General features: G+C 36.3%; 1 protein-coding gene across 4 annotated transcripts; it reads left to right on the forward strand.

Moving 5' to 3' along the window:
• Nucleotides 1-428: 428 nt before the first annotated feature.
• Nucleotides 429-17,481, forward strand: LOC126825127 (xanthine dehydrogenase/oxidase). Of its 4 annotated transcripts, XM_056101935.1 has the most exons (18): nt 429-541; nt 1,641-1,859; nt 4,166-4,229; nt 4,313-4,382; nt 4,535-4,622; nt 4,941-5,027; nt 6,212-6,403; nt 7,264-7,409; nt 7,810-7,891; nt 8,932-9,027; nt 9,878-10,006; nt 10,232-10,303; nt 10,747-10,799; nt 12,127-12,241; nt 12,950-13,036; nt 13,929-14,096; nt 14,720-14,887; nt 15,983-17,481. In XM_056101935.1, the coding sequence occupies exons 4-18, from the start codon at nt 4,369-4,371 to the stop codon at nt 16,031-16,033; spliced, it is 1,548 nt and encodes a 515-aa protein (XP_055957910.1). In that variant the 5' UTR covers nt 429-541; nt 1,641-1,859; nt 4,166-4,229; nt 4,313-4,368; the 3' UTR covers nt 16,034-17,481. The 4 variants fall into 4 exon arrangements, with proteins under 4 accessions (XP_055957910.1, XP_050410577.1, XP_050410578.1 ...); XM_050554620.1 differs by lacking the exons at nt 429-541; nt 1,641-1,859; nt 4,166-4,229; ... (3 more) ...; nt 6,212-6,403; nt 7,264-7,409 and adding an exon at nt 7,167-7,263; XM_050554621.2 differs by lacking the exons at nt 429-541; nt 1,641-1,859; nt 4,166-4,229; ... (2 more) ...; nt 4,941-5,027; nt 6,212-6,403 and having other exon boundaries at nt 7,183-7,409.
• Nucleotides 17,482-24,841: the final 7,360 nt, after the last annotated feature.

Here is a 24,841-nt window from a genome sequence, read left to right on the forward strand (position 1 = left end):
TTGGTTTAATTTTTAATCTCGGAATAACTGGACAGCTGAACCGTTCTCTCGTTCGTGGTCTAGTAAACTGACTTTTTGAAAGAAATGTCATCATTTATCTGATGTGTATAATATTAACGAGGCATTAATGTTCTATTTGACGTGATTTGCCGATATACATACATCGTACATGTTCAGATTAGATTGTATCCAAAATTTGGGACCAATCCATCACAGAAATGTAAACGTTTTAGTTGTCAATTTACGAGTCATGCAAATGATCTGGTGGTTTTCAAAGAAAATTGTCCCAAAGCACATAAAGTTGCACCCATATCCTATCAATTCATTTTAGAAGTACCTTACTCTAAGTGCTTGGGTGTGTGGTAAGAGTGATTATTAAAATCTACATCAAATTGCTGTATTGTCTACTTGTGTTTTATAAATAACATGTGAGGGATGTTTAATTGGAGGTATTGTAGCTACATCAAGTGAGATCGCCCGGGAAGCTAGTAAATGTGTTATAATAGAATATCAAGATTTACCAGCCATAATAACTATAGAGGTAATATAGCTTTAACCTTATTTAACTGTAGAGGTAATATAGCTTTAAACCAGTTAAGGTGTTAAAGGAATTAAGGAATAACGGTATATCAAAGCTGGATTGTAGAAAGAGGTGTAAAATAGTCGTACGTCCGTACTCAATATTTAAGGTAACTCAAAGTCGGTCAAACCATTAACCAGGTAACCTATTTATTGTACATGTATAAGTATATAAGTAAAACAATAGGACTTTGTATTCAGGCCCTCTAATGATTGACGATGATGCAATCAGTCAGTTCTCGCCTTTTGATCTTGACCTTGACCACACGATGTCCTCCGGGCATTGTGATGATTCGAATTGACCTTTTAAAATATATCCTGTATTATAACAAAAGAACCTAGTTTATTATTCTTACCTTCTCCCGTACTACAGAGATTATGGAGGGAAAGTAAGCCTAATACTCAATAGAGGGTGTTATTTTTATTCTAATGATCCCAGACTTTAACACTTCGAAATGAACAGATAGCTCAAAGTACATACAGCCGATGACGTAGTTGAATTTGCTATGGAGGTCGCCAAAGGACCGAGTTTGCTGAGGATAGCCGTGGCATGCTACGCTTAGAAATCTATTGTAGGGGGTCTGGAGCGATCACACCTTTTGTGACCTAAAGTTAGGGCATGGGGTCAGGAGGCTGTAGTCTCCAGTCTCTTAGCCCAAAACCTCACTGGCCAAATAATTATGCAAGAGCTAACTCTGCCAATTGGAGGTCTTTCTTTTTACCTCAAATGTTATCTAAATTAATAATTAGACATTAATTAACTTATCCAGACCATAATCAACTTCCGATGGCATCGCTAGCCTGCGATATTTGCTGCTCGACTTTCATTAGTTATTTAATAATGAAATGGATGATCGAGACTATGTTTTTTTTATCGTACAGACTTTAGTAATGATGATCGAGGCTAGGCCGAAATTACAATCGCTTGATTCTCGATTAATAGTGGTGGATAAATTTGACTGAAATTTTCAGGAAATTGCCTTTACATTATCTAGTTTTGAACTGTCAGCTGTTTATCTAATCTCCCATAATGTATCTTTAAATAGCGTTTTGTTTTGTAGGATGCTATAAACAATAATTCCTATCTGAAAAAGTCACCCGTGTATATAACAGGGAATATAGAAACAGGTTTTGATGACTGTGAAGAAATACTGGAGGGAGAGATACATATAGGAGCACAGGAACACTTCTGTCTTGAAACACAAACAGCCATAGCTGTACCTAAGGAGAGAGACGAAATCGATGTGTACACAGCCTCTCAAAGAATAACTTTCACTCAAGTTAGTTTCTTTAATTCAACCTGAGACTTACATTCATTGCATATTTTCGGGACGATTTCATAATGTATACTGCATATCTTAATTAAAACCACGTTCTACAATTTGAGATTTTGAAGTAATTACGGCTGCTTTATATCTGCGTGTAGGCGTATTCCGATTAGTAAAATTTATTCGTTAAATAATAAGAAATATTTTATTCATTGTTTATAAACTAATGCTAACTCTCGTGAAACACTACGTGTGGAGATACATGTTATTTATATACTCTTTAAAAAAGTAGGAGATATTGAAATGCAAATACCTATGCAGGTTGCGATATGATAAATAGTCATGGAAACTTGACATGCTTTGAGAGTATGTTCACAGATGAAGAACTTATCGACCCAACAGAACCACTGAGCAGCACATGCGACACGCAATAGCGCCATACACGTGGGAGGGGTTCATTGTCAAATTGACAGTTCAAGGAAGGGTTGATGAAAACTGCCGCTTTGCTTTCCTATCGGGTCTTGCCTAACATTTACTGTTTAGCGTATCTTTGCTTTAGTGTGTTACGTTTATTTTGCAATGAGACGTCTTCAACACGATGAAGCTCTACGTGCTATTGGCATGCTTGAAATCGGTTCTACACAGCGAGCAGTAGCCAACATGCTTAATGTGTCACAGTCTGTGATCAGCAGACTGTGGAACCGGTACCAATAAACACACAATGTTGATGATAGACCTCGTTCAGGTTGTCCTAGAGCCACTACACAAGCCCAGGATCGATACATCCGTACACAGGTCCGGCGAAATCGAGGAAAAATTGCCAATCAGCTTTCTGTAAACTTGTACCAAGTTACAGGAATTCGAGTTACATCCCAAACTATTAGAAACCGGCTTCATGCAGCCTATTTGTATGCGCAATGACAGCGTGTTGTGCCTCCATTAACTCGCCAGCACATGGCAAACAGACGTCAATTATGTAGGCAGGGTAGAAATTGGGGTGATCGTCGATGGGCGCTTGTGATGTTCTAAGATGAGTCCAGAATTACTCTGGATTTCACCGATAGGCGTGCTCGCGTTTGGAGGCGTGTAAATGAGCGTCATGCTAACGTTAACGCCAGACAGCATAACAGACTCGGGCGTGGGTCTGTTCTATATGGTGTGGGGAGGAATCAACATGACTGACAGAACGGACTTGCTTATTGTTCAAGGAAGTGTCATTCGTGTGTGCTACCGTGACCACATCCTGGCACCGATAGTTATGCCCTTTGCTCAACGTGCAGGTCGACGTTTCATCTTTCAAGATGATAATGCCCGTGCCCACCGCGCTTGTGTCGTGAATGACGACCTCTAGCGTCACCATATTGTGCATATGCCTTGGCCAGCCATGACTCCTGGCCTTTCCCCTATAGAGCATGTCTGTGACATATCGGGAGGCGTGTTCGTCGACGTCAACGTCAACCGACAACACTGCAAGAATTGGCCGTGACACTGCAAGAGGAGTGGGCCAGATTGCTCCAAATCGTGATTGGACGGTTGATTAGGAGCATGCCACGACAAATTGCCGAATGTTTGAGGATTGGTGGGGCAATTACTCATTATTAAGACAAAAATCAAAAACGTCCATTTTCACTTTTGACTGTGTATCTCTTTGCGAGTGAAATGGGGCCGCCAGATAAGCCGCCCATATGAACTGTTTATGGTCATGTGTGGGCAATTGGCCTGTTTTTAATATACACTGGTTACCTCTAATAAAAACAGCAGTGCATTTCCGCAGTTTTATATTGTTTCTGAATATCCCCTACTTCTTTTTTTGAAGAGTATATTATAAAGTTAGACATCGATAAACATATTCTATTAGCCTGTAATAACTCGTATAATGAAAATATATATTTTGAACACAAATAAAATAATATAAATAAATCTTTTGTACCCCAGTAATTTGATATAAATATAAATTTTGTACCAAAGTAATTTGATATAGATATAAATTTTGCACCCCAGTAATTTGATATAAATATACGTTTTGCACCCCAATAATATGACATAAATATATATTTTGTAGCCAGGCCATAATATGATAAAAAAAAATATGTATCTTTTAATTCAACGATATGATATAAGCATATAGTTTGTACCCTAATATATGTGATATAAATATATATTATGTACCCCAATAATACGATATAAATATATATTATGTACCCCAATGATATGATAAATATATATTTTGTACCTCAGAACATATTTTGTACCCCAATATTGTGATATAAACATATATTGTACACCCCAATAATATAATATAAATATATATTTTATAGGATTCGGTTGCTGATGTTCTTGGAATCTCTAAAAATAAGGTGAAATGTTTCGTGAAGAGATTGGGTAAGAATATTTATTTTAACAAACAGATTCATCAGTAATATCAGTATTATCACAATCTATCATTGGTCTTTTCTTACACCCAGGTGGAGGATTCGGTGGAAAAGAAACACAGAGTGGTCATGTAGCTGCATTGGCGGCCATGGCGGCTACAAAGTAAGTTTCCAAAATCAAGTTTATAGTGTAGTCAAAAACATTGTAAATATGTGGCGATATTTTGTGGTCTTGTGGCTTTTTGAACCATTTTTGTTCCCATATTTATACAATAAATAAACCAATAAGAATGGTTTTGTTTTGTATATAAACAGATATAATAAACCAGTAAGAATAATTTTAGAAAGAGATGATGATATGATAATGACTGGAACCAGGCACCCTTTTCTCGGAAAATATAAGGTAAATACTATTTGTTTTAATATGGGTACCATATACCCATATGCCTGTCATGTTCATCTCAAATGTAGTTAACTGAAAAAACGATTGAAAACTAAACAATTTGAAGAAATGCGATCAAATGTAACGTCGAAAACATGGACCAGTTTGGTGGACTATGGCTAGGTTTATAACATGAAAGAAGCTGGAGCGATTTCGTCGGACATAATATTCTTTTTCGATGTAGAACCAAACAGGAATCTCCACCACTAATTCAATATCAATTGTTAAACGCTAAGAACAATAGTAAACATATATTATTGCATCCATTTCTTTTTAAAGGTGGGCTACTCACGAGATGGTCGTATCACCTGTCTGGATTTAAATCTTTATGCAAATTGTGGAAATTCTTTAGATATGTCAGCTGCTGTAAGTATACAATTCCTTTAATATAGCCGAGGTTCTCTTTTTTCAACTACTGCATGTTCTACAATTCTACCATACAGAAAAATAGCACCTTTAAAGGCGAATGTTGCTATCCATCAATTTTACATATGTGATAGAATTGGTTAAACACATTTCAAATATAATTGCACAGCCGTAACAAAGATTTGATATTCTGGAAGTGACGCAAAAAAATAATCAGTTATTGAAAGAAAGATAGGCAATAGCTGCAAAGACGATTCTCGGCACATTGATAATTCCTCTCAAGACAAGAATTGTTATATGAATATTCAAGAGGATATATGTTTATTTATAAGAAGAACTGAATGAAGTGAGTTGGAAAACGAGATAAAAAGAAAAGGTATTCAGTACATCACCGCTAGTTATAATTTATTAAGGTATAAACAAACTAAAGTCATAATGAAATCGTCAAATCTTGTCTACTGGTCAACCATGGCACATATTTCTATGTTATAGTTATATTTGAAATCTATTTTAATTTGCCATTTCTATTGCAATGTTAAATTGATAGACAACAACATTGTCCTTCGTTATAACGTTTCATCTTAATAGGTTAAAGGTCACCGGAAAAGCATCAATTTTTTTTTTAAATAATGCAAGTAATAATTTTAGTCATTTTAGTCCTTCTGCTCATATTCTAGTCTATATTTCTATGTGCAGAAGGACTAAAATGACGTCACGGATTGCTTATTGACGGAAAGTTACGACTACCCACGGAGAACGGCGGAAATTACTAATGTTGAAATTTACCTTTTGCAGCTAATATTGACATTCGGGTTATACTTATGGAAAGGATATGTTGACATTATTACTTGCATTATTTAAAAAAATTATGAACCTTTTCCGGTGACCTTTAAGTTTTCAGTATGTTAATTCAATTTCGAAACCAATCTTTATAATGAAACTATGAGTGTAAAAGTATATAATTATAATCTGGATAAAAATCATTCTTTGTTAGAATTTATGATTTTTCAGTTAATAAATTTATATAAGTTTGGTATCCATTGATTTTATTCAATGCTATGAAACGTTTCCCCGGTCCACTCCACGCGGATTGCTCAAATTTGTGTCGTTATTTATGGCCTTTCAAATCGGTTGCACTTCAGTGGCCAGTGGTACTATATTTTATTAAATTGTTGATGTTTCAGATGTTGCAAGATGCCATGAAAAAGTGTGACAACTGCTATAACATACCAAATTTTCGAGTAACGGGACATTTATGTAAAACAAACATTCGATCAAATACAGCATTTAGAGGTTTTGGTACACTACAAGGAATGTTTGTAATGGAAAGTATTATACAGCATATTATAGATGATAACAAACTCGACCCAGTAAAGGTAACCCGATTTTGTACACATAAACAAAGTCTCGCGTCACTCAGTTTTAATTTGATAAATGTTATGCTTAGCCCATCATCCGGTCTACAAGACTATCATGAAATAACATTCGTCCAGGGGTCATAGTGGCTCGCTTGATATTATGGCACTAGCCAAAAAACCAAGTAAAAGATCCCGGTTGCGATTAGGTATTATCCGCGAACGTTCCTGGAAAAAACTCTCATGACATAACAATCATCCAAGGGGGTCATAGTAGCTCGCTGGATATGGTACTGGCTCAACAACCAAGTAAAAGATCCCGGGTACGATTAGGTATTAGCCATGAACGTTCCTCGACATTTTTCAGCCTGGTTTCAACCTGTCGGTGATGCAGAACAAACGGCGTGGCTCGCAAAAGCGTCTAGTCGTTTGGATTGCTCGAAAAATCTTTGACAGCGCCTGTCTAGACAAAACTTCCCCCATAGCACACTGCGGGGCGTATGCGCGTCTTTATTAGTCCGGTTGTGACAGAAAAGTAAAACGTTAAACCAAATCTCATTTCACCGCCTGTCATTTGTCCGATTACGTTCTACAATTTCGACATAACCATCTGGTAGGTATGATGTTTTGGATGGTATGCAGTGGTAATTGAAAGGGGAAAGTTCACACTTTTCACGTATTATCGACTTGAAGGATTTCAACATAATATAAGGAGGGAGGGGTGGGATGATACAATTTAAAGTGTCAAATGTTGACATTTTCGACTTCGTCTCCACACCCATGCGATGTCCCGAACAGCAGCTGTTATGAATATGTGTTAGATCTTTTAAAGCTACATATGAGATGCTGGGCATAATTCCTATTCATTTTGAATTACTCAGGTACGTGAACTGAACTTTTATAGAGACGGAGACCGGACTCACTATAACCAGATCATAACAGAGTGTAATATAAATTCATGCTGGGAAGAATGTTTAAAACAGAGTGATTATTATACACGCAAATCAAAAGTAGAAGAGTTTAATAGGTAATATTTTAACATTGCTTCTTAAATTTGTACGCTTACATTCGTACATGAGGCGGAATAGGTGATCATATATAGTGACATTCAATTACTTTTTTGAATTGTCAGATATCCTCTCACGGTCTCACATAAAAACTTTTGGTCTTCGAAGGAATTATTAGTGAGCAGAAATTTGCCCATGTATCTGTTATCACTCTTCACTTCGGTCAGTTATATAGCAGGATAACTCGCGTTTCCCTTTTGCGTTCCTCAACTTCCTTTTCTTGAAACCTTCATTACACATCTATCGCAGCAATGATCTCTGTATTAGCATTATATTTGGAACGTGTTTAACGAGTTCTATCACATGTTTGATAATGACTGACACCAATATTGTCCTTTAAGTGACATACATTTATTTCAGGACAAATCGTTGGAGAAAAGGGGGATTATCTATTATACCTCTAAAATATGGAATAGCATTTGGGCTTAAAATGCTGAATCAGGTAAATATTCCAATACGATAATACCCATTCCCAAAGACAATGGAAACAGGCATCGACGGAAGGAAAGGGGTAGACCTTCTGTAAGTAAGAAGTATACTTAGGTATGGAAGCCTATTCCGGCCAGTTCATAATCTTGACGTTCTCGCCACGAGAAGGCGAGATTATGAAATGGCCCAATAGTCTTCCATACTTAGGGTTATCGGTGTGATCGTTAAAAGTTTCCTTCCGTTTAAAATCCGATATATGCTGGGAATTAAAGATGTGAAATTGCGCATGGGAATAGATTCCGATACGTTAGTCTCCTCTGCCCAATTACACGAGCTTGCCTGGAGAATTTATTGAGTTATGAACAACAAGCCAAGATGACCCTTCTAACAGGGGATGTAGACAGGCCCCACTACTTTATTATATGTGTAGACTTGAAGCTGCTGGATATTTTATTAGCTTGTGTTGATGTATTTGATTTTGTAATTTTGGTGCACGATAAATTCCCATTTTAAGTTCACAAGAAAGGACAAAAGTTATAAGATTATAGGTATTCAGTAATCTGTTAAAGAAGCTAAGTCTCTAACTCAATACTTTCCATAATATTCGAAATTAAAGCACGAATAAGAATTCAATATAGATCAATATTAATCAATATTGATGTTGTTATCTTGTCGTGAAACTATAGCATCCTAATATCCAATATTTGAGACACAATTATGGTTCCAGGTGCCATTTTGTAATGAACAAACAAAAACATATCCTACAACATGTGGAAGTTATTAGTAATGGTTGTTTCACAAACGACAAAATAATTTAACATACGAGTAGAATGCACTAAGCAGGCGTAAACCACTGCCGTTCAATCTGAACTTCACGTATTTCACCGAACATAATTGGTTAGATATTGCATATAAATCACTTTACATACATTACTTTAATATATGCTTTTGAACCGCTTTTGTCTATTTCAAGCTTCCAAAAAATAGAGCCCTGCACCCTATAAATTAACTTTTTAATAGGTCCAATTTTATATATTTTTTTATCTTTTATAGGCAGGTGCTTTAATAAATGTTTACACTGATGGCTCAGTTTTATTAGCACACGGTGGGGTAGAGATGGGACAAGGTCTTCATACTAAAATGATACAGGTAACGAGAGTTATTATCACTTCAATAGTTACCCCGATTCAGTGATGCAGGACGGAGGGCCTGACAATGACAGCTGTCTAGTCGTTCAGATGGGACGAGAAACCAAGGTCCCGTGTACACATTCGCATACACGTAAAAGATCCCTTGACAGTTGGAATTCGATATAAGAATAGACCGTAGTGCCGCTGTCCGGGCAAAATTTCCCTAATAGCACACTGTATGGCGTATGTCCGTCTTCGTTAGTCCAGTTCGGAGCAGAACAGTTAAACCCCATTTCATTTCATTTTGCAAGTTGAAATAAATAAATATCATTAACTCTGACCTGTAAAGAATTTATAAGTTTCAGTTACAGGTACGAAAACTTTGCGAAAAATATTTGCACGACTCTGAATTTCGACAGGGTTCCACATAGCAAGTTTGAAACAACCCCAGCTAATCTCTGACCCTGAGCGTTTACAAATTTCGGCAACAGGGACAGTTACAATATGATTCGTCCATGGGTTAAGCTGAACAATCCCGGCAAGATTGTGCGTTTACAAGAACGACTTGACGGACAGGGATGGCAATAATATACCCCTACACCAATTTTGGACGTATAAAAAGCACTAGCGTATCATATGGAAATGTCTAGAACTGGCCAACCATATATGTATATAAAGGTACAACAAAGGTTCCCCTTTTATAGCATGCAAAATCAGGCTTTTTAAGAAAGTGTAAGCATGCATTGCCTTGTGTATGACACCCTTGTATTGGATTCTGCAGCGTCATAACTTTGTTTTTCTTGGCCCTATTGGGTACCTATAAACGATACCTTTAAATAAATAAAAAAAACAATCATTTCTCCCGACAGGTGGCTAGTGCTACATTGGGAATTCCAGTGGATAGGATACATATAGATGAAACTGGCACCAATACTGTACCAAATACATCAGCAACAGCAGCAAGTACTGGTTCTGATCTAAATGGAATGGCTGTTAAGGTATTTATAATTACTATTAAAATATACAAAACGTTTACAATTATTTAAAGTTTTAATTCAAACAAGCTTCAGTCACTATTAAGGGTTTCGAGTGAATAATTTTATATATATAATTTAATATTATAATTTGATATTGTAATTTAATATATTATATATAATTTGATATTATAATTTAATATATTATATATAATTTGATATTATAATTTATATGTATCATATTAATAGATTGCCTGTGAGAAGATAAGTAAAAGATTAGAACCGTATAAAAATGAGAAAGGATCAACGTGGAATGATTGGGTAAGTTAAATTTGTTGCTTAATAAAGTCATTGGTCTCATTTTAATGATTATTTAATCCCTTACAAACTACAATACTGCAAAAGCTGAATCTCTAAAATGAATATAAGTTTAATAATGAGTCAATTCTGTTCAGAATGGTTTGCGCGTGCGCGTTGTATCATAAGCTCTGTCATTGAGTCAACCGGTTGTACGTTACAAGGAGCAAGGAGTAGTGTCGCCTGCCCAACCCCGTGGGTTTTCTCTGGGTCCTCCGGTTTCCTCCCACTGCTAATGACCCCCTACGCGCAGGCGAATTATTGAAATAAAATTGAACCATGTGCTAGTCCCGAAATGATCTAGTTTGTGTAGAGTGGAAGTTAAACCCTCTCTCTCTCTCTCTCTCTCTCTCTCTCTTCAGCGATTTTAAGTTCTAGCTTTGACATAAGGTTTTATTTGCTTGTAGGTTCTCAAGGCTTATTCAAATCGAGTCAGTTTATCAGCCACTGGATTTTACAAGTTAGTTCTGTTTTATATTTTAACAAGTGTGGCGGCTGTGCAAAAAAATTATGTGTCAATCTGATCTATATTTCGTTTCGTTTTTTATACGCCCACGTGTATCCGTTCACATTTTGTTTGTGGAAAATCGGACTCAAACTGCCCGACTAGTCGCTCCCCTGTATGGAAATACTGTAAAAGTATGTAATACCAAGGTTGTGGGTCCTTTAGAGGTCATAAGTTTTTTCCGATTTTGATTAAACTTTAAAAAAAATATCTTTATCCCAAAGATCTCGATTATGTTCGATATTAGCGCATATCGAACCGTAACTGTCTGGATTATGGCCCCTGATTGTACGGAAAATCGCGTTTTTAACTGATGAACCCTCAAGATTGCACAATTTTTATTTGATTTTAAAAAAAGTCCATATACTATTATCACCGTTATAGCATAAGGTCGAGTTTTGTGAAAATCGGACCGAAACTGTCCTTGAAAATGATCGCTCCACATTACGCAAATAGTATAAAAGTGTGAAATACTAAAGTTGTCGACCCTCTAGAAGTCACAATTTTTATGAAACCTAAAATGAATGTTTAAAACCCAAAGATCTCGATTTCTTTCGATATTGGTGCATATCGGACCGTATCTTCCTGGATAATGGCCTCTGATTGTGCGAAAAATCACATTTTGAGCTTTGGACACTTCAGGGGTCAGAATTATTTTTCGATTTTGATGAAACTTAAAAGATATGTTTATATTCCAAAGATCTCAATTCCTTCGATATCGGCACATATCGGGCCGTAAGTTCGTCGATCATGAACGCTGACTGTACTAAAAATCACGTTTTTAGCTTGTGGGGCATCTAGAGGTCACAAGTTTTATTTGATTTTAACAACAGTTTAAATATATCACCGTCACACCATAATTACGGTTGAATTAGAATTTCGTAAAAATTTTGATGAAACTTAAAATACATGATCTCGGTTCATTGTGACATTGACACATGTCGGAGCGTAACATCCTGGGTTATGGCCCCTGATTGTACGAAAAGTCTCTTGCAAAATGTAGGTGTATCTTGCATGGCAACCGCTTGTTTATACTTTCGAAGGCCCCATCTACATGAATTTCCTGGTGCAGTAAAAACAAGTTAAACAAAAATTTTAACTATATAAAAAGAAATGAAATAGGATCTGCGTTTTAGTCAGATCGATTATATGTTTAAAAATATTGATGATGAATGAATGAAATGAAGTTTAACGTCCTACTTTTTTGCAAAAAAAAAACAATTGATTGGAATTGTTGTAAAATAATGAATAAAAATAGTTTCTGAACATTGTTATATTTCAGGTCACCTGGTCTTGGCCATGACCCCGATACTGACAGTGATAATTCGTTTTTCTATTATTCGTATGGCGCGTCTTGTTCCGAAGTAGAAATAGATTGTTTAACTGGTGATCATTCCGTAAGTCAATAGAAATTTTCGTTATCATTAATTTATTTTAAAGCATTAATGCCGTGTGTTAAAGGCAAAAATGGAGTATATTTGAAGATGATGCAAATTTCCAACGACATCAATAATCAATATCTCTGTAAAGGATGACTGCCTTCGACATGTGACGTCACATCACGCGGCGTTAATCATTGACTCAATGGCGCGTGTATTGTTTAATTGAGATATTACTGGTTCGGGCAGTGCATTTTACTCATTTTAATACCCATTTACACTAAATAGGAAATATATTTTACCTACCAATACTTCAAACGGTGTTACTTATTTTTCTAATACATAAAAAAAAATGTTTTAGAATTTAATTTGTGGGAAGAAAAAAGTTAATATTTGTGGCTCATTAAGTCGTGATTATCAGTGATTGTAGCGGCCTTGCGAATATTCACTGCTGATCAGTGTGCAACATCAACAGAAGTGTTACTCTTTCTCTCGGGACTGTGAAATTTTGTTAGACCAATAATAATTATACCCAATGCCGTGCATGGCAACTGTCGTACTTGCAAGTAAAATGTTATTGACGTGGATTTCGAACACGTTCCCGCATTTACATGTATATGGAATGGACATTCATTTCCCCTGGAAATATTATTCTACCGCATAATCCATATACTTTCTCCATCTGTACTGAGAATAGAAACATTCATATTTTGTTTTATTTTAAAGGTGATACGTACTGATATTGTAATGGATGTAGGGTCAAGTTTAAACCCAGCTATTGATATAGGACAAATAGAGGGCGCTTTTATACAGGTATTTTAAGACGATCTAAGATAATTTATTACAACAGGAAAGTTCAAATTCGACATATTTATGGACAAAGGCGTGTTAGTTCACGCCCGTCGGGACAAAATTCATATTGGGAAGGGGGTGGGGGCGGAGCAGCACTCCATCCCCTCTCCCGGTTTCGATCACCAAATGATACGAATAAGACACCTCAAGTATTATTTGATTATTTTTAAAATTAGATATAATAAAAAGTTATTGGTGATAGTCATAAACCTGTTTTAACGACAGGTTTTAAGTTAAATGACGATACACATGTTTTATATTTGTGCGTTTCGTGTATTGTGTATAGAAGATGGAGTTTTAAAGTAAGAGGTAAACTAAAGTTATTGTTTTCAAAATTGAGTTTCTTGAACAAGTTTAGATATAAATACTTATCAAGTTAGCCATATCTCGGCTTTGTGCTATTAAATATTACGTATAATAATGTTTGAGGGTTATGGTTTATGTATGTTATATAATGATACTATTTCCAGGGTTAAGGATTATCCATTTAATTATATATAATAATATTTACAGGGTTATGGCTTATACATGTTTGAAGATTTTGTTATTAAACATTATATATTATATTTGCAGGGTTATGGTTTATACATGTTAAGATTATTTTTATTAAGTATTATGTGTAATAATATTTGCAGGGTTATGGTTGATGTTATTAAACATTATGCGTAATAATATGTGCAGGGCTATGGTTAATGTTATTAAACATGCTGTATTATAATATCTGTAGGCTTATGGTTTATACATGTTAGAAGATTATGTTATTAAATATTATATATTATAATATTTACAGGGTTATGGTTTATACATGTTAGAAGATTATGTTATTGGACATTATATATAATAATATTTACAGGGTTATGGTTTATACATGCTAGAAGATTATAAAATATCACCATCAGGAACTTTGATAACTAAAGGACCTGGTAATTATAAGATACCATCTGTTGGTAATATACCAAGACAATTTAATGTTTCTTTACTTAAAGATAAACCAAATACTAGAGCTGTTTATTCGTCAAAGGTAAGTTATTGTGTGTTTCAGATATTGTGTTTATATAGCGTGGGTGAACCTTTCGATACGTCTCTATAGGTTAAAGATATGGGGTTGTCAATTAGCCATTTTCGATACAATTTTTGCCTTTATGAAAACATAGACCACAATAATTAAACAATAAAAACAAGTATTTCGTACAGGCGCCGTAATGCCGCGATGCCGTGTGAAACAGCTTACGAAATATATTTACTGATGTCGAGGATTGTTTAACATTATATCAAATCACGAGCTAAGCGAGAAAAAGAACCAAACATGCCCATACAGGCCCTCCATGGTCAGACGTTCACAAGATGGGGACGACAATGAAAATTAAGAATGGCCAGTAATGATTAAATTTTGGGGAAGCACCACTCGTCAAGCTTAGAAAACCTGTATTTTCATGACATAGTGAAATGTTCAGAAAAAAAACCCCATGATTTTTTTAAAAAGAATTTAGCGCCTTTTGGTTGTTGCTTGGTCTATTCGACTGATTGTATCTCATGTAGTCATGTGTGTTCGTAGTTAAAGATTGCTGTGTTAGTTCTGTGGTATTTCACCGAACTCGCGACTTTTAACAGTCACTTAATATTGTATAATTCTATTCCACGCAGGCTATTGGAGAACCGCCATTGCTACTCTCTATTTCTGTTTTCATGGCAACCAAATCGGCCATAATGTCTGCTCGATATGAAACCGGAAGGAGGGGTTACTTCCGGTTGGACAGTCCTGCCACTGCTGATTGTATTAGAATGGCGTGTCAAGATGAATTTACAAAACAGGTATTAAATTTGTTGTAATGGTTTATTGAAATATATCTACTGTCCAAGATACCTGGACAGGGGTCTTACTAACAGAAGCATTTAGTTTATTTTTAAATCAGATGTCTATAAAATTTAACATTTAGACCGAAAAGTGATATCTAGATTAATTGTCTTCCTTTGGCCTGACGGGCTCACGGTGGCTAAGTGGCTAAGACGCTGGCTCGCTAGCCCGGAGGTCGGTGTTCGGTCCCTGCATTGGCCGATAAAGTTCATCCATATTTTCCGGCGTAGTTCCCCCTTGTCAGTGATGCAGGACAGAGGGCCTGACAAGGACAGCTGTCTAGTCGTTCGGATGAGACAAAAAACTAGGTCTCGTGTACGCATTGGCGTGCACGTAAAAGATCTCTTGACAGTTGGAATTCGAAAGAGTAGACCGTAGTGTCGCTGTCCGGGCAAAATTTCACTCATAGCATATTGTATGGCGTATGGCCGTCTTCATTAGCCCAGTTCGCAGCAGAACAGTAGGACGTTAAACTCCATTTCATTTCATTTCCTTTGGCCCGAGATAAATTTACTACCAATTATTTCAGAATTATTGGGCGTTGAATATTGTTGCTTTAAGTAGAAAAAAATACAGAATAACATAAACACAATAAGTATTCTTCCTCATTTAGCTATAAATTAGGAGCCACAGTGACTCAGTGAGAAAGACGTTGGGTCGCTAACCTGGATGTCCCGTATTTGATCACGGTGTTAGCCGAGAGAGTTCATCGGGTTTTTCGGCGTTATCTTTGCCCATCCTGGTCAGAGGGCCTGGCAAGGGACAATGTCTAGTCGTGCGGATGGGATGACAAACCGAGGTCCCGTGAACAAATTGGCTTGCACGTAAACGAACTCTTGACTGTTGGAATTCTCAATAAGAGTTGGCCGTAGTGTCGCTGTCTGGGCAAGATTTCACTCATATCACACTGTATGGCGCATGCCCGTCTTTATTATCCCGATCAGTGCAAAACAGTGGGCCTTTAAGCTCCATTTCATTTCAGCTATAAATTAGTAACCTTCCCCGGGGGAAATTAAAATATTTCTTTAATAATGATATTCTGTAAATTTCAGTTCCCGCTATCCCAAGAAGGAACACACAGTCCGTGGAGTGTTAGACTTTAAAGTCCAGATAATATTGCTTAGCTAGATATATGCTATTGTATAGTAAATTTGTAATATAAGTTAAATTGTTCCAATAGTTTAGATATGTAACCTAGTAATTCTGTAAATATATATCGTCAGTACTTATGCCTACCATTTTACTTGCAAAACTGTAAAGACCACTTGCCATGTTTTTTGAGAATATTGTACCGGATCAAAACGCAACACTGGTGTAATCTACGTGGTGCGATGAAATGGGGTTTAACGTACGACTTGCCGCACACGCCGGAATAATGAAGACGGACTCGTGGTGCACCTAACATTTAAAAATAAGCGAATGTACTTCGTGTCCCAAGTGTAAACAATTGCATTCGTTCAAAGATTACTCTCAATTACATATAATGTTTTAAATTCGAAATCACCAACATGTACAGATCGCACGGGGTTACTTCCCCTTGATTGTGCTATCATGCTTTTTTAACCGTATTTCAATGTGTTTCAGGACGGCATACGGTCCTAGATCATTCGTCCAATGAGCCTCAGTAACATCGCCAGGAATAACCGAAGTCCCCATCCTTCCATTAATATTACACAAGGCACACCAGTTGTACCAGAAACCGACACCGTAAGCATGTGCACAGTTTGTGGGACTTTGGTCGTTGTCATGGTCATATGTTGTAAATCCCTGACCTACAAGATTGTACAACGAATCTCCGAGATCGTTGAACCCGCTGACGGCTTCGGAACTAGAATAATACAAAGCATATTCCATACTCTCATTTTCAACTCGAAATTTCACGAACTTTCTAAGGTACGGTGTCATAGCCATTTCATCAATCATATAGACATAGGCATCATGGGATCGACCACTTGTTATGTCATGAATGTGGTCTAAACCAAGCCAGTGGGTGTGATTTAAAAAGCCAAACCCTTGCTTATATTCTTGCCAGCTTTCGTTAAAATTTTCATTGTTATATTCATCGTTAAGTTGAATTAATGTATAGCCACCATCTTGCATTCGGCAAAAAACCTCAAAGGACGAGGGAGCAGAAGTGGGTTGAATCTCAAAGATACCAATCTGATTTGTATAGTGACCGGACTCAAATCCCTCGGAACAATCTGTAAAATAAATAAAAACCAATATGTCCGATTTAAACTAACATGATTCATGAAGCAGTGAGTGGATTGGGGCGCACTTTGGAATATACCTCGGATAAGGAAATGTAAAAAATGAAATGATGTTCTCCTCCGACTGGGTTAATGAAGACGAACATACGCCATATTACAGTGTGCTCGTACGTAACTAACGTACGAAAATAATTGGTGGCTAGCTTTTTTTTCGCACGTATACAGTGAATGGCCATTTTGCTCAGTAATCCCAGTCAGAATTTGGCTTTTTTCTAAATTTGCGTTAAAGTTTAAAATATTTGTTTTAGAACTGAAATAAATTAATTATTAGTCAATCCCAACGCTAAAAACATCAACAGAATTGATTGTGTATATCTGAAATAGACACGAGCGACGCACAAAATAGTGCCAAGATGGCAGCTACCATTTGCAGACGCTGTCATTGAAGACGTCAATTATATGAGTTGTAGTGTTATTTTTGTGAAAAATCATTAGAAGAAGAGAGAACATGTTGGGACTGGACGAATTATATAGTCTTTATGGGTGCAAAGGAAACAATGCTGAAGATAAACCTATTGTTTACAATGTAACGTGTTGACGTCATTGACGTCAATGGCATGACCTGTGATGTGTAGATCATGCGATATGGATATCATGGCTATTGACTGCGTCTGAGATACATCTCCGCAGGTAGCGTGTCTCAGATGTTCAGAATGCAGTGTGTTATGATTGAAATTTTGCCCGGACAGTAGCGCTACGGCCTTCTCTTAGTGATAGTTTGAATTGGAAATAAGAGTAGGCCGTAGTGTCACTGTCCGGGCAAAATTTCCCTCATGGCACACTATATGGCATATACCCGTCCTCATCATTCCAGACCGTGCAGAAAAGCAGGACATTAAACCCCATTTCATTTATAATATAATAAACTGAACAACAGTTTAATCCCGAACCAATATCTTATTAATGATAAATTCCGCCGGCAGTCGTGATCCAAAATATATAGATACCTTCATACGTGAAATGGACAATCGATGGTGTTACCTAAATTAACGCACACATTAAAATAATTATGGTGGTTGACGCTCTGTAATAATTAATTCGTTTAATTTATGGTGGGCTTATCGGGAAATTTGAGTCAGAAATAGAAAATCCAAATGAGCTCTCCATTATGACTGGTCGCATTAGGACACATTAACGAGATAACATTCTAGAATAAAGGGCAAATCTAGAATTAAAACTACCAAAACAAACCTAATCCAACCATCATGTTTCATAAATTACCCAAATGGTTCAATCCTATAACGTAAGTCACGGTCATTTTCGATTTACAGTATATTAATTTCTATTTCTTCTTTGTGCGTCTACGCCCGTCCATTTTAAAGGGACAATAACACTCTTGCTGCCTTGACAGCTCCAGAAAATAAAAAAATAGCCTTATTGTAAGTACTAGATGTGTTAGTGTCCTACCTGTTGTGTAAATTATCCATTAAATCCTATTTTACTTATCCAGAGGGTTTAAAAATATATTTAAATCCAAGTCACATTTGAAAAGCTTTACGTCAGGCTTTTCAAATCATTTAGTTGAATTTTTCCAATTTTTAAAATTAGATGTGTTAAGATGAAATTTGTATCATCAATTAATTGGAATATTGTAAAATAGTACAATTTGTTGACCAGAATAAAGATTGGGACATATTATTCAGTTACAACAAGAGTGAGCCTTTAAGCTACACAGTTTTAATCCAGGGGTGACCCTGTGTGATTTTTTTCAATTTTGTTTTGATTTTCTGGTTTAGTCTTCCTGGGTTTTCTACAAAATTTTAGTTTTCCTTTTTGTTCTTTCTAAATAAAGACTCAAACATCAACGATTTGTAGTAAATATTACATGATTTAGCAACAAATTTAATAGGAAGAAGAAAAAGAAAATCAAATTTTTTGAAAAATAGGAAAAATAAAATAGAAAATATTTTTTTTTCTCAAAAAATCACATTCAGAGGTACCCATGTATTTCTTAATCTTTTAATCTGACATACTTTGAAAATTAGAGCTGTTATTGATCCAGCTGACACTGTTTGGAAAAAAAGAGCTTTCATTTGGCCGTAAATAATGAACAATATATTTTTACTCACCCATCATTAGTTTCTCACAGTCAGATCCTATATACCCTCCAAAACAAACACAATTTGAGTTAATTCTAGAACCACCATTTTGACACGGAGGTGGTGAAGATAGCTGTGGAAATACAGATTAAAAGAATAAGGTTTTAATTTGTGCTAGAATTGTTTTAGTGTACAAACACAAACTCGACTAATATATATAACTACATGGACAGATTATCCGCTATGCTAGAGCCTAAATATTTATAGCCAAATCATCTTTATACGACTAGTTATGACAACATATATCCAACTACTGTCAGAAATCTTAAATGGACACCCCAATACTGCGACGAATGAACTCCTCGGTTACTAAAAGTACAGTAGTGATCCCCAAGCAACAAACTTGGCAAGACTGTAATGAACAGTTTTTTAAAGTCCAGGGCGCATTTCAGATGGCAGCCCTCTATTAACAGGTTACCATATATAAATTAACAATTAGCTTACCTTTCTCATATGACGAACATCTGAAGGGAGCGTCACAACTGAAGTATAGTCGTATTCATCCGGAGAAATTTGATAGAGCCGGCAGCTGTTGGTGGTTTTGTCAAAAGCAGCGGTTTTACACGATGCTCGGCGATTACACTCATCAAAACAAGACATCAGACTCGCAACTTGATTTGTCCAAAAAGCTTCATTTACAACATTCGACGAAGTACGGTTACAAAATGGCGATTGATCAAAATACGATGAAACAACTTGGCCACTCGACCAATGAACAAACGCAGTAAAGATAAATCCAAGCAAAAGCAACATTTTCCTTGAAAAAATAGGAACTTCGTTAGTTTCTGCTGATCTAAAATGTTGTTCTGGGACAAAAAGACGTCTATGGAATATAAGTCCCTTTGAACTGTTTTTATCCCGAAGTCAAATAACCCTTTCATATATTGCTCGGGATAAAGAGAGCAGTACTTAAAGCATCCATATTCAATATTTCATTTGGGCGATTCGTGATCACCGATTCGATTTATTTTAAAATAGTCTGTAAAAAATGTTGACCAACACGTTTAGGCTATAATACAGAACCTACTCTTAAGGATATTAATAATTGATTGCTTACAAATGCAAATAAAACACTGTTTAGTACTATTTTATAATAAAGGGTATAATACTAGGTACATGTATCGTCATTGATCTCAGTTATTGGTATTCTATGAATAGTTTATACAAATCAATGGTTGAAGCTTATTGTCTTGTCATCTTCCCTTCGGCTGACAAGATTTTGTAACAAAGGTTTCTTTAAAGTTTTTAAAAAGTCAAAAACTATGTTCTACTGTGTTTAGGTATCTGAACGTAAAAGTGGGAATGTTTCTAAATAGGATAGAGTCGAATAGCCAAATAATCCATGTCTACAAATTGAAAAGCAATCACTAAGGCCTCTACCTTGAACCCAGGACAAATGGATTGGCTCACAATATTCGTGAACGAGTAAAAAAATATAATTTGATACGTTTCATAAATAAAATATTCTTCAACGCCCGAGTTCAATGGAGATGGGAAAGAATTTAAATAATGTCAGAAGGCTTGGTTCGTGTCATCACCAAGTTAAGTTGCCCCATACTCCTCGCAGTGTTTCGTTTGATTAGACCTAATCTCACTTAACACTGCTGTAATGGAAGCAAATTCCTGTTCCAAACTATGACTGGTCAATAGTCCAATTAACAACCAATAGCTAACTGCATAACTATATCATTACGCTTTAAACAGAGCTCCAAATTGGACCAAATATGTTTACATAACGTTACGACATGACTCACGATTTTATTACGCCCAGTTAACCAGTGCGTACAGAATATTGATGAAAAACTAATTGCGTGACAAACGAGACTATCAAAACGGATACAATGTAAACAATACTGTTTGGAGACGAACGATGCTTTAACCGTTTTTAATACTTTAAATCACTGTCCAAAGCTTTAGGGAAGACCTCAGATTGGACGGGAAGAATAGACACACTCCCTTAAAAACCCAAGTACCAGAAACCAATCCAGCAATGGCCAGAGAGGGATTTCTCGGGCCATTGCTCCGGGAATATGAGTTGCCCCTGTCCTGACTTCACATTAAATGAGGGCGAACAAATATAGTAGCATACGAACACGCCAACACTTGAGTTGCAATACTGAATATTTGATGACAGTTTGTCAAGCGTTGACTACAGTTTGGCCCTACGATATTTTCGGTGCCACGGGTTGTAACGTGGTGGGCGGCAGTGGGGTATATATGGGCAGATTTTTTGACACGATTAGTTCGCCACTGACAACTGCAACGACTAGACGTTTGTCTCTACAGCAGATTGCAGCCTCCAGGAAGACTGGGCCCTTGCAATCGGCCAATCCATGAGCGCCCCCTCGCTCTGTAGATAATGGAGAATGTCATCACTCACCTCGTGGCCCAACTCCAACTCCTCCAACTTAGGACTCACATGCTAGATGCTACAGAAGGAACCCACATCAGTCTGTGCCGCTTGGAAAAGTTGGAGTGGCTACATGATGACCTGGGCCCCAGCTTCTATGCTCAGTCCTTCAGTCTGGCGATGGGATTGGTGGCCGTGACAAACCGTAGTTCAACCATGGCAAACCTTTAGCAACCGTTGATCTCCGTAGTGGAACTTTCATGGTAAACCGTACCAGATTCTCCAATGAACCTAGTGACACCGCAATATTGCCGTGAATTAACCTAGCACGGCAGACCTGCGTTACCTTACAGCAGTGATATGGTCTTTTCCCGGTGATGTTAGAGTGGCACGACAAATAGCTCTTTTGTCATTGTTTTCCACAGTTCGCCCCAGTGATTTTAAACTTTTTTAAAACCTATGGTTGGCCCCGGGATTGTACGGTCTTGGAACTGATACAAGCGGTTGAACCCAGTCCATAGCACCACCAGGACCAGGTATGAATGGGGCTTAACAGATAGAGGTGTCAACAATATAAGACTCAATTAACATGTGGACATTTAAAAACATTTCCGAACATTCATTTTTTTTTATTCTTTTACAATTTAAATACCATGATACAATGTGTAAGAGAAACTTTTATAAATCACCGCTCCATAATATCATCTGCTCCACCATACCTTCCACGACATCTTCTCAGGTACTGATAAATGCTGGATAATGGGGAATGATTATTTATAAGTTGATACTTTATAACAATAGAGCCATCTTTCACAAATGGTGGACCTAAAGAGTCCATTATCTGATAAAATAATTTCTTTGATAAACAAATTCATTCAAAAATGAGAAAGGACACTTTGGTGAAACATGATGGTCTGAATGAAAAATTACATGAATGATAATTCAGAGAGGACATACTAACGAGGCAGATTTTACATGAAATATGAGAAGCACTTATATGTAGATTCTATTCTTAACTAATTACATCCTGAAGTTACTCAGAGAGGACACACTAACGATTTGACATAATATATGAGAAGCACTTATAGGTAGATTCTTGTCTTAACTAATTACATCCTGAAGTCACATGAAAACAACTGTCATAACAACATGGACCACAACATGAAATGGTGACAACATTTAATTGATACTTCTTTACAATAATATCTCTGATCCACAGAATTCTTGCAAATATCATGAGGAATAGGAATAATTCTGAGGTCCTGACCTGTCCACATAGCAACACCTGTCCCTCGGGTTTCATTAATGTTTGTGACTAAATGTCACTTTTATTCCCTGACAGATTTTTGATTCACTTTAATCAGGTTTTCGATTCTGACCTATGATAAGCCGTCACATTTGTTTTTTCTCCATCTTAGCTAAGCTTTAGCTACCCGAAAACTTTCATAGCAAAGGCTTTACAGTTTGAATTCTATTTTCTATAACAATGCCACTGTCGTATCTACAGAGTCTTCTTCGATATCAGGAATCTTCCATTGTGTCTTCCGTCCTACTTCATACATTTCTTTGATTGATGCCTGCACCTTTTCTTTACTTTCATCGTCAAGTTCTTTATATTTCAAATACAGTCGTAGAGCTGTACGGGCATCTTCTACAGAATCATGGGTAAAAGACTGGATGTTTAGTTCTGAAATATAAAATAACCAATTTCTTGAAAAAGCAAATCTGTATTGACAATAAATGTTTGACTATTCATGTACGAAAAAAGTTATATTGTGTTAAATTCCTGACCATCATACATTAGACAATATGTAACCAAAGCAAATATTTAGGATAACCAGAAGAGTGAATATTAAAATTATTGAGTATTATATCTTTTAACAGAGAAATCAATAGATCTTTGCAATGTTACATTAAGACCATAACCATTATTTATGAGCCTCTTTAAAAGTGAGTTACTTCCCTTTAAATTAATTATCAATTATAAGTTGTCTCCCTTGAATCATGTCATTTTTTTTGGCCTTAATTGACTGTAGACAGGTCCTACCAGTATAATTTCTATTTTTTAATTGGCCTTGTAATGATTTGAGACATTTATGACTATACTTACTAAGATAATAAGAAGCCAGGAACTTGAGTGATATCATTCTTTGTCTAGGTAAATGAAATAATTCCACTGTATCAATAACTTGATTCTTTGGAACCTGAAATAACAATAATTACATCAGATATCCTCCATGAACTACTTTATGTTAATGCCTAATTGAGGGTTGTGACCTGTTTAAAAAAAAGTAGAACTAACTACTTTCCAGAACATCATTAACAGAATAGTGAAGTTACAATTAATATAACGAGAAAGAATTATTGAAATAAAATTGAACCATACGTTATTCCCAAAATGGCCTAATTTGTGTCGAGTGGACGGTAAACACATTTCTCTCTCACTCTCTTCAAAATGTACACAGGTGGCCCTAGGTTTTTCATATCTTCGGACGGACTAGGCATTACTTTACTTGTCAGTCCTGATATTTTTCTCGGCACACACAGCAGCATAGGCCATTATTTAAAGGGCCAATCCTGATAATTTTTTGGAGAATAAAACCGCTTAATTTTGTGTTAAAATGCCTTAAAACCCTCTACCTACGAGACGAGCAACTAACTAAATATTTGTGATACGTTTGCAAACAACTTAAACCCATCAGTCTTCATCTGGAAATGGAGACCGGAGTCCCAAACTGTATTATACGGTGTCTGGATAAAACCATACCTTTTGTTTATAAAAATAATGTGTAGGTAAAATTTACCGTCCGCTATCAAGTACAGCACATGGGTCATTCACTGTATAGACCTCTCAAGAAACGGGAATCGATTATCACGTCACCCAACGAAAAAATTGATCCGAAATCTTAAAGGGTTACGTGTCCGGATAATTTTGAGCTGAACTTTTGAGACAAGGTCAATACACCATTCCTATATATTTTGGTGCTTAAATTTCATGCCTACTCGGACTTTAATTTTTGAGACTCTTTTCTAATCGGGATAGTCCCTTTAAATTTATCCTAGTCGATAGTCAGCACTCCGAAAACCTATCAATACTTACTAAAATATTGATAACACGGAAATCTTTCTTTAATCCATGTCCTATAAATATAACGCCCACATCAATTAAATACCGCAGTTTCTGGTACGTTG

The sequence above is a fragment of the Patella vulgata genome, chromosome 6, assembly GCF_932274485.2.
Source record: "Patella vulgata chromosome 6, xgPatVulg1.2, whole genome shotgun sequence".
NCBI classification, from domain to species: Eukaryota; Metazoa; Mollusca; class Gastropoda; family Patellidae; genus Patella; species Patella vulgata.